Source organism: Malus sylvestris, chromosome 8 (assembly GCF_916048215.2).
Source record: "Malus sylvestris chromosome 8, drMalSylv7.2, whole genome shotgun sequence".
Lineage (NCBI taxonomy): Eukaryota > Viridiplantae > Streptophyta > Magnoliopsida > Rosales > Rosaceae > Malus > Malus sylvestris.
The window spans coordinates 27,403,290-27,414,380 of NC_062267.1; the positions used below are offsets into that span (position 1 = coordinate 27,403,290).

At 44.3% G+C, this 11,091-nt stretch overlaps 1 protein-coding gene and 1 long non-coding RNA gene across 2 annotated transcripts; both read right to left on the minus strand.

Annotated features, from left to right (window-relative positions):
- Positions 1-4,145: 4,145 nt before the first annotated feature.
- Positions 4,146-6,635, minus strand: LOC126631928 (uncharacterized). Its single transcript, XM_050302135.1, has 3 exons — positions 5,702-6,635; positions 5,140-5,615; positions 4,146-5,059 (listed from the first exon to the last, which is right to left on the minus strand). Exons 1-3 carry the CDS (start codon positions 6,624-6,626, stop codon positions 4,406-4,408), a joined length of 2,055 nt encoding a protein of 684 aa, XP_050158092.1. The 5' UTR covers positions 6,627-6,635; the 3' UTR covers positions 4,146-4,405.
- An 850-nt stretch (positions 6,636-7,485) lies between these two features.
- On the minus strand, positions 7,486-8,386 carry LOC126631948 (uncharacterized). Its single transcript, XR_007626511.1, has 3 exons — positions 8,209-8,386; positions 8,027-8,124; positions 7,486-7,851 (listed from the first exon to the last, which is right to left on the minus strand). It is a non-coding gene; the product is annotated as an uncharacterized LOC126631948 (long non-coding RNA).
- Between the last annotated feature and the right edge of the window lie 2,705 nt (positions 8,387-11,091).

The window sequence follows — 11,091 nt, forward strand, 5'->3', positions numbered from 1 at the left end:
GCCATGAAAAACAGTGAACGAATTCTGAGGCCTGGTCACCGAGTGTTTCACGTGGAAGACATCAGGGGAGGGAAGTATCAAAAGCCTAACTGGGATCCGATATGTTTCTACCCTGAGGAAGAAAGAGGCATCATCTACCCTCATAACGACCCATTGATCGTGGAGGCTCACATAGCCAACTTTGATGTTCGACGAATCCTCGTAGACACAGGGGCTTCGGTCAATATCATGTTTGCCGAAGCTTTCAGGGCACTCAGTGTAGCTGAACACTTGCTCGATCGCTCGATTTCTCCTCTGATAAGCTTCTCCGGTGATATCGTGCAACCCTTAGGGAGCATACATTTACCCTTTACTATTGGTACATGCCCTTACACGGCTACCATTACCACTAACTTCCTAGTGGTTGACTGCCCAACGGCATACAATGTCATCTTTGGGCGCACAGGCATCAATGATCTCAAGGCTATGGTATCCACGCATATGCTGTTGATGAAATTTCCAACCCCCCATGGCAACGGCTACATCAGAGGAGATCAGCTTAGTGCACGATCATGTTACAACACTTCAGTTAAGCAACAACACTTGCCCGGACCCAAGGAAACCCTGTCTGTACATGACCAAGTCACAAAGACCAGCCTAGATGAAGCGAACTTGGATCTTCCTGATAGCAACAATCAACCCGATGATCCTCGAGATGACTCTTTCACCCAGCAAGCCCAACCTGCTGAAGAGTTTGAGAAGGTACCTATCTCAAGAGATCATCCAGACCGCATGGTGAATATTGGCACCACATTGTCACCACCCCTTCGGTTAGCATTGATATCTTTTTTGAAAGAGAACACTGAAGTCTTCGCCTGGTCATACGAGGACATGCCAGGCATCTCTCCCGATGTCATCTGTCATCGTTTGAGTATTGACCCCAAGATCAAGCCGGTGAGACAGAAGCGAAGATCTTATGACGCTGAACGATACGAGGCAATGAAAGCAGAAGTTGAAAAACTCAAAGGCATAGGCTTTGTCCGCGAAGTCAATTACCCGACATGGGTAGCAAATGTGGTCCTTGTTAGGAAAAATCCGACCAAAGAAAGTCTTTCGCTTCAAAAGGTCTTATGGAGGATGTGTGTTGACTACACCGACCTAAACAAAGGGTGTCCGAAGGATAGTTTCCCTCTTCCTCTTATTGACAGGCTTATAGACTCTACGGCAGGGTGTGAGCTCTTGAGCTTTATGGACGCTTATTCAGGATACAACCAAATCCTCATGAACCCCTCAGACCAAGAACACACGGCCTTCACTACTGACATGGGACTATATTGCTATAAAGTCATGCCTTTCGGCCTAAAGAATGCAGGAGCAACTTATCAGAGACTGGTCAATTCAATGTTCGCCGAACAAATTGGGAAGAACATGGAAGTTTACGTTGATGATATGCTAGTCAAAAGTAAACATGCTGACCAACACATCACCAACCTACTGAAACTTTCACCATTCTAAAGAGGTATCGAATGAGGTTGAACCCCAACAAATGTGCCTTCGGCGTGGGCTCTGGCAAATTCTTAGGCTTCATGATTAGCCAACGAGGCATTGAAGCTAACCCTGAAAAGATCAAAGCAATCCTCGACATGAAAGAGCCAATAACTTCAAAAGACATCCAAAGCCTTACTGGCAAGGTGGCAGCCTTAACCAGATTCATCTCTAAGGCCACAGACAAATGTGCTCCTTTCTTCAAAGCACTCAAGGGAAATAAGAAGTACATTACATGGACGGAGGAATGTGCCAAGGCATTCAGGAACCTCAAAGAGTACATGAGTAAAGCCCCTCTGCTCTCCAAACCAGAAGTTGGTGACACTCTCATCATCTATCTATCGGTTTCGGCTTCAGCAGTCAGTTCTGTTCTTATTCGAATGGACAGTGGTGTCGAACGGCCCGTCTACTACGCTAGCAAGGCCCTACAAGATGCGGAGACACGATACTCCAACATTGAGAAATTAGCTCTAGCATTGGTCATGTCTGCTCGGAAACTTCGCCCTTATTTCCAAGCACACGCCATCATCGTGCTTACCAATCACCCTCTTCGACAGATACTCCAGAGTTCTGACACGTCTGGACGAATGATCAAATGGGCGATAGCATTGGGTGAGTTTGACATCTCCTACCAACCAAAACCAGCCGAAAAAGGTCAAGCAGTAGCAGATTTCATCGCCGACTTCACATATCCTGTTGACATTGCTTCTACACCTGAAGCAGTAGCTTCATTACCATCGGAAGCTCAGAAAGTAGAATCAACGACCTCAGCATGGAGTCTGTATGTTGATGGCTCATCCAACCAACAGGGCTGTGGAGCGGGACTAGTCTTGACTACGCCCGACAAAGTAGCAATGGAGTATGCTCTTCGTTTCAAATTCAAGGCATCAAACAATGAGGCCGAGTATGAAGCCCTTCTAGCAGGATTACGTTTGGCCAAACACCTCGGGGTTAAACAAATTGATATTTTCAGTGACTCCCAATTAGTGGTCAACCAGGTTACCAACAACTTTGATGCTAAGGACAGCTCCATGGCAGCATATCTTGCGCAAACACAACTTTTGCTCAAGCACTTCCACTACCAGATCACCCAAGTTCCTCGAGCGGCAAACAGTCATGCAGACGCCCTGGCTCGCCTCGCCTCAGCTGTGGAAGACAAGATTGGAAGAAAAATTCATGTCGAACTGTTGGCAACACCAAGCACCATGGCCGTAGAAGTATGCAACTTACAACAGGGGGATAGTTGGATCACCCCGATCTATAATTTCCTTGCTCATGGCACCCTCCCAAATGATAAAGTCCAGGCTAAGCAAATTCGATACAAGTCTACCCGCTACCTGATCATCAATGATCAACTCTATAAGCGAGGTTTTAGCCTGCCATACTTAAGGTGTCTTACGCCTGCCGAGGCGGAAATCGTCCTTCGGGAAATACATGAGGGAGTCTGTGGAGATCATGCTGGATCTCGGTCCCTAGCAAACAAGACTTTTCGCCAAGGATATTACTGGCCAACACTCCACCAGGATGCCATCAAAGTATCCCGCTCATGTGACAAATGTCAACGATATGCAACTATTCCTCATTCCCCTCCAGAGCCTCTTACTCCTATGATCAGCCCTTGGCCCTTCGCCCAGTGGGGACTTGATTTGATCGGCCCAATGCCGGCAGGGAAGGGCAAAGTCTGTTACGCAGTCGTTGCAGTGGACTACTTTACAAAGTGGGCCGAAGTAGAACCCTTGGCAACCATTACTGAGGCAAAGATAGAAGACTTTGTGTGGAAGAACATCCTTTGTAGATTCGGCATTCCCAATGCGATAGTCACTGACAATGGGCGACAGTTTGACAACAAGAAGTTCAGGTTGTTCTGCTCTAAGTTCAACATCAACTTATGCTTTGCCTCTCCAGCTCATCCCCAGTCTAATGGACAAGTTGAGGCCATCAACAAAATAATCAAGCGCACTTTGAAAACCAGCTTGGACAAAGCTAAAGGCTGTTGGCCAGAATTTGTACCCCAAGTTCTTTGGTCATATCGCACTTCATATCGGACTTCAACAGGAGAAACTCCATTCTCACTTGCCTTTGGCACAGAGGCGGTTGTCCCTGTTGAGCTCGAGCAAGCAACATTCCGAGTCCAGAACTACATTCAAAGTGAAAATGACAAACAACTCACCCTCAACTTGGATTTAGTCGAGGAACACAGAAACCAAGCTCACTTGAGGAATGTCGCCTACAAGCAGCGCATCTCCAACTATTATGACTCTAGGGTCAAGCCTCGTTCTTTCAAAATAGGAGACTGGGTCTTAAAGAAAAGATTACTCTGCGACAGAGTCCCGAGTGAAGGCACACTTAGTTCAAACTGGGATGGACCGTATGAAGTCATTGGCATCAGTCGCCCTGGCTCTTACACACTTAGAAGCTCCGATGGCAAGACCCTTGGCCATCCATGGAACGCTGATCACTTGAAGTACTACTACAAATAGACTCACAATGTACAAGTGTTGAGCTATAGCCGTTCGGCATCCTATGTAATGAAGGCCATTTGGCAATGAATTCAATAAAGAGGTAATTTAGCCAACTCAGCCCTCACTCTTTTACATTCCTAGCAATGGAACACTCAAGTGTTGAAACCTCAAAGCAGATATATCCAACACGAAACAAAATCTAAGTATGTGTCGACAAGACTATACAAAGAAAGGAACAACCAAACAATGGCTTATATCCAAACAATAGATCTATTCATACATAGCCAAACATGCATTAATAATAGTGCAAACACTCATAAACACCTAAAATCCAAAACTCTCAAGCTTATAACATGGGCACATGTTATACACACATCAGACTACTACATCCAGAATACATGCAGATAGTAAAGACACTGCTATTCATTCTCATCTGAAGCCGAACCCCTGGCAGTATCACTCCGCGTCCTACCATCATCCTCTGCATCCCCAAGATCCTCTTCACCATGCTGAGTCTGTGCATCAGCACTACCTTCATTATCAGACTCATCTTCGCTGCTAGGATCAACAACAAGGACAAATGTCTCGCCCTTTCGATGATGCTCATCTATATCTTCGTGGTATTTTCGAAGAATGCTCCCATCATCATAACGATCAAGGACGGCCATCCATTTCCTTTTTTCAAAGCGAGCTTCTTGAGCACAGTAGGGTTTAATAGCAAGATGAAAGGTCGAAGAACTTAAGTATTCTTGCACAGCAGCCTCCCTTTCAGTTGGAATGCTCTTCTCCAGTTCAGAAATCTCAACTAAGGCACCATCCAATTCTCCCCTAACCTTGGATACCTCCAAGGTCGCCACCTCCAACTGTTTTTTAGTTGCCTCAAGCAATTTCTTAAGCCTTAGGTTCTCACCATTTCGCCTTTTCAAGCTCTCCATGGTTTCGTCCTTCAGTTGGAGAGCCTGAGTCAAAAGTCCCTTATTCCTTCGGGCCTCGTCCACAAGCTGCTTATTCTCCTTCAGTTTTGCCTTGTACCGCTCAACCTCTTGCAGTCTGTCGTGATACTCGGCCATGACCTGCATGGCAAGACGATCATCACTACCTAAATAATGATAATAAAGAGGAAAAAGTAAGGAAATGACAAAGTAACACTCACATATGAAGACAGCTTCAACATCCGGTCGCAATCCGATTCATCCTTAGCTAAGGGCTCTCCGAGCTCATCGAAGGCGAATCGACGCCCTGCCAAGCAATTGTTGATATCCCCAAAATCCTTTGGCCGCGTGGCAACCCTCAAGTCCTTCCACGGGACACTGCCAGCTCTTTCCTTGCCTTTCCTCTCATGGCGGGAACCAGGATCACTTTCCTGGACAGTGTGCTCCATAGTAAGAGGAGGAGGCAACAGTCGGCTCCCTTCTCCTGCAACTACGGCAGCAGCATTTTCAACGGCCTCGACTCCAGTCTTCCTAAAGGCAGGCCCCTTAAGGACCCCATATTGGGACTTAGGTCTAACGGATGGTTCCCCTCGGAACTTATGAATTTTCTTATGCGGTAGGATGTCTTCCGAAGGAACTAACACTGGTGCTTTCCTTTTATTGGTGCTAGTCCCTGTTTTCTTGCTTACCTTCTCCACTGCATAAGGAAAATCAAAATAAGAAATACAACTTTCCAAATAAAGTAAGGAAAAGAGCAAAGTTTACATGAAGGATACAACTTACTCGATCGTCCCTGGCTCTCGGAAACTAAGGGTTGGAAACCGTACCGACGAAATAAGGGTCGTAGCTTACTTAAGTGTCTATCCTCTTTGGGCACCCTCAACACCTTCTCTATGTCAGATAGCTCCTGCCCAAACAGTTTGATGGTGCCTCGCGTCACTACATGAAGCAAAGTGTTAGAAGCAAGAAAAGACCACAACAAATAGCAAATAGTACGAACGGTTGATACGTTACAACCTACAGTCTGGAAGTGAGTAAGCACAAGTCGCTCAGGCGTGACACCCTTATCATACTCCCAATCATTATACAGAAAGCACCAACGGTTTTTCCATGTGTAGTATGCCTTTTTCTTACCATACACAATACGCTCTCTCTCACTCCGACATGCACACTCGGCATAACCAGTGCATGATTTTGCTGGGCGCATCTTGTAACAGTAACGCCACTGATGGAATGAAGGCTCACACAACCCACACTCCATCCAAATGATATAAAATCCAATCAAAGTATCCCAGAAACCAGGATTGAGTTGCCCAGGTGCATATCCGATCAAAGATAACATCTTTTGCAACCACGGATGTAAAGGTAGTCTCACCCCTAAAGTCAGTAATATCTGGGTGTAGAACAGAACATGACCCTGGGGAGGCTCAGAAGGCCATTCTTCATCATGTACCAAACGTATCCCTACACTACGAGGGATATTACATGACTGCCTTAGCGCCTCAACCTGCTTCTCATTATCTAACAAGTTATTCTTTAGATGGTCTGCTGTGAACTCAGAGCGAACTATGGGTATGGCATCAAAAACAACCCCCTCACCCAACGCCATGGAGGAAGAACTAGCAATAGCTAAAGTTTGACGGTTGGGAAGATCATCCAATGTTTCTCTAGTACAGGACTCTAACAAATACCCTGAAGACTCCGACATTGCAGACTCAGACTTAGAGCTAAAGCTAGAAGAGCCCTCATCACTAGAACTTCCAGGCTCTGACATCTACAATAAGAAGAAACAAATTCTATCACTACATGCATGATCAAAACATAAGGAAGTTCCTATATTACCCACATGAAGATGGTGCAAAGCGATGCCGGAACCCTTCTCAATCAGAAAGCAATCCGTCTTCCACAGTCACTACAAAACAAGCAAATGAAGACCGTGTCAAGCGCCAAAAAAAAAAAAAAAAAAAAAAACAGCTTCATCCAAAAAGCTTCACCCGAAAAGCTTCACCTCCAAAACTTCACCCAAAAAGCTTCATCCAAAAAGTTTCACCCAAAAAGCTTCACCTAAAAAAGCTTCATCCAAAAAAAAAAAAAAACTTCACCTCCAAAAAGCTTCACCCAAAAAGCTTCACCTAAAAAAGCTTCACCCACAAAGCTTCACCTAAAAAGCTTCACCCACAAAGCTTCACCCAAAAAAACTTCACCCGAAAAGCTTCACTTAAAAAAGCTTCACCTACAAAGCTTCACCTAAAAAAGCTTCACCTAGAAAGCTCCCTCTACATACTTTCACCATCAAAGCTTCACCATCAAAGCTTCACCTAGAAAGCTTCATCTACAAAGCTTCATCTACAAAGCTTCACCATCAAAGCTTCACCTAGAAAGCTTCAACACCAAAGCTTCACCTACAAAGCTTCAACACAAAACCTTGCTCCAAATAAACAAATTTTGTTCACAAAACCCAAGATGCCCCTGAACTTGTACAAAAACACTTGGGTAAACATAAACATTTTTTGTTTTACACCCACAAGGGCCCAAAATCTTCATTCTTATTTATTCACTTATATATGTTCCCAAACATATTATAATAGATCCAACAACAAGCCAAAGTCCCAGGTTTCTTAATGGAAAAAAGTACAAGCAATTCATCAATAATGAAGGTGCTACAAAAATTGGAATCTGCCCCAAAATAGAAATCCAACCCAAGAGACTTTTTCTCTCTCTCCCTCTTCCGCCTCCTTTCATCTATCAAATTTCTGCAACCTCTGCTCTTCTCCAATGGAGCTGAATTTTGGACACCCTATAGTTTTTGAGCATATGAACAACTTTCAAGAAGGAACCATTTCTGTTTGAGCGACGGAAATTAAAGTGTTGAAGCTCCAAACATGACAGTCGGATTCTTGCAGATTTCGAAGCTGCTGTGATGTTTCGAAGATCTGGAAATATTTAACCATTAGTTCATTCTGAATTTTTGATATGTTATGAAAGAGACGATGAGGAACAACTTCAATGAAGAAAGCATGCTGATCTGAACAATAGAAAATGGAGTTTCGAAGCTCACAACAAATCTGACGGGTTGACAGAAAAATAATAACCAGTCATTCATCATACCTGAATTTCTTGAGTTATACAGCTCCGAGGGATCTCAATTTTGGATATGTTGTAGTTCACAAGTTAAGGAACAACTTCGATGAAGAAAGTATGTTGATCTGAGCAAGAGAAAATGGAGTTTTTGAAGCTCACAACAAGTCTGACGCGTTGATATACAAATGACGAACAATCACTCATCATACCTGAATTTCTGGAGTTGTACTGCTCCGATGGATCTCCAATTCGGATATGTTGTAGTTCACGAGCTAAGGAACAACTTTCATGAAGATGGTTTTGCGATCTGAGCCACAGAAAATGGTGTTATATTGAAGAAAAGCTAAAGGCAGACTAAAGGAAAGCAAAAATGGTAAAGCAAAGCAAAAGAAAAGCTAAAGGAAGACAAAATCATGGCACATGATAATGAGTCATACCCTACCCCTCATTGGATTCGAATACACCCATCCTCCAAAATCATGACAAAGGCCACATTATAGATATCTGTACAAACATTCCAAAGAAAAAGGGAGGGAGTAAAAAAAAAAAAAAAAAAAAAAAAAAAAAAGGGCCTAGGCCTCCACTTCTTTGGGCCTAACACATCTTCATAACAAAAAAACAATATATGAAGAAAGAGCCCTGGGTTACCACTTCGAAAAGAAACATGTGAAGTTTTCCTACTCATGACATTGACTACTAGCTAGACACCTCATTCGGCAACTCTCTTCGCCTGAAGACTTGGGGGACTCCCACCATATGCTACTGCACCTTGATACTCGGCAGTCTCACAACCACTCAGTGACTTGGATTTTTCAAGTCTCCAACCGAGAAGTTTTCCTCACTCGGGAAATTAAGGGAACACTACCTCAAACTACATGCTTCACTCACAAAGCTTCAACAATACAGGTTTCAACAAAAGCAAAAATTCAAAGAACTTTATGAAGAAGGCTTTGGTGTATTTAACACAATATGTTGAAATGAAGCAAAGCTTATTTATTAATATTTTCGATAAGCCACAAATATGTACATATACATGAGTCAAAATAAACAAACAAAAGGGAGCCTTCACAAAGGTTGCTTAGGGGAAGTCTCAGCAGTCGGTAGAGCCCCAGAAAGAGAAAGCACCGGAGGGTGGTTATCCGGAGCCTCAGTACTTGACAAAACCCCAGAAGGAGGAGGCATTGGAGGTTCATCATTTGAAGCTTCATTACCAGGTACAGCCCCAGAGGACGAAGGCAATAAATGCCTTTGGAACAAACCCACAAACCGCTGATGATCAAGTAAAACCTTACCATCAGATTCCTTCATCTGGTCAAGCTTCCTCTTCATGTTTGTAGCATAGTCATGGGCGAGCCGGTGCAACTGCTTATTCTCATGCTTGAGCCCTCTAATCTCCTGTTTGAGACTCATCACTTCAGCAGCCAATGATTCAACTTGGCGGGTTCTAGCAAATAGGCGTTGGGCCATATTAGACACAGAACCTGCACACTGAACACTAAGAGCCAGAGAGTCCTTAACAGCCAACTCATCAGACCGTTTGGAAAGTAGTCTGTTATCTTTGGGAGTGAGAAGGTTCCTGGCCACCACTGCAGCGGTCATATCATTCTTCATCACAGAATCCCCAACGGTAAGAGGACCAGTAGGGGATATGAAGGATGGGCGCCATATGTTGTCTGGAGAAGGCGTGGCTGTCTCTTCTCCAAGGTTCAAGTCAAAACGACGGTCGGAGGGTCCAGACATTTTCAAATGTGTTGAAGAGGGAAGAGGTCAGACAAATCAAGATCTTAGAAGTGCAAGAAATGAGCTTCTACTGGTAGAGATTCAAGTGTGCTGTGGAACTTAATGCCAGCCTCTATAAAAATCTGCACTCGACGGAGCTTCAGAAATCGAAGAGGCGTTTGCTTTCTCAAAAGCTGGGCTGCTCAGAGACCACGAGGGCCGATCTCAGAAATCAAAGAAACACCTGCTTTTTCAGCCTCGTCAGCACCTGTCACATGCACACTCAGCTTTGCGGAAATTACGGGCAATCTGTCGAAGATTTCTGGTGAAGTAGAAAGCACGTGAATCTTACTGTTCAATCACCGCTCTCCATATGCACCATCAACTCCTCGGGTACCACATATAACTTTGTCAAAGATCTCTGACAAAGTTTAGGCACGAGAATTTCGAAGTTCCAGCTACCCTACTATTACCCATAAGGGTAAAGGAACAGCACCACTGCTTGACAACTGGAAAGTCCCTATGTGTGTCGACCTCCGTGTTTTACGGCAAGACAGGTTGGCAAGAACGTCCAACCTTTACTCACATTCGAGAAAAGACTCCCAACATAATTACTTTCTCAAAAACCGGAGTAGCACCGCTTTCCGAATCTCGAGAGTCAGATCCTCGACGGGATTGCTTGTTCGAAAACCGAAGAGGCACAACTTTCAGAACTTCGAGAGCCAGATTTCCTTAGATAAAGCTTGTCTGTAATCTTCACACGTAATATCAGCTTTCCAGATACCACATACCACTTTTTCAAAGTGCTCTGACAAAATTAAAACACGTGAAGCTGGCAGCTCCCACTACATTGCTGTGACCAAGAAGGGTAAAGGAATAGCATTACTACTTGTTATTGGGAAATCCCTATATACATTGACCTCCCTCCTCAACGGACAGGCAAACCTGCAAAAATGCTCAACCCTTTCTCGCATTCGAAAAGGCACCCTCAACATAACCTCTCGAAATACTCAGCTTTATTTCCCCCCGATAATACCTCAGCAAATAAGCCACACCAAGAACAAGAGTATCTCATATCATCAGGGTCGAAAGCAAGAGTATCCCATATCATGCTTTCTCCCTGTCTTTGTCTTTGTCCTTGTCCACACCTGCAGGACAAGGAGAAAGAGAGCAGTCAGTCGGAACCTGAAATCAAACCTCCAATTTGGAACTGACTGCCTGGAGCCTTTGCCTGGTTGCTTACTTAGCATTGCTCTCGAGTACTCATCCTCAACTGCTGTCAAGGTCACGAATTCCACCGGCAAATACCTCATGACAGTTGATCAGATATTGGCTCTTTACACTGAAGCTGCCAAGCGTGGATGAGTCACTAT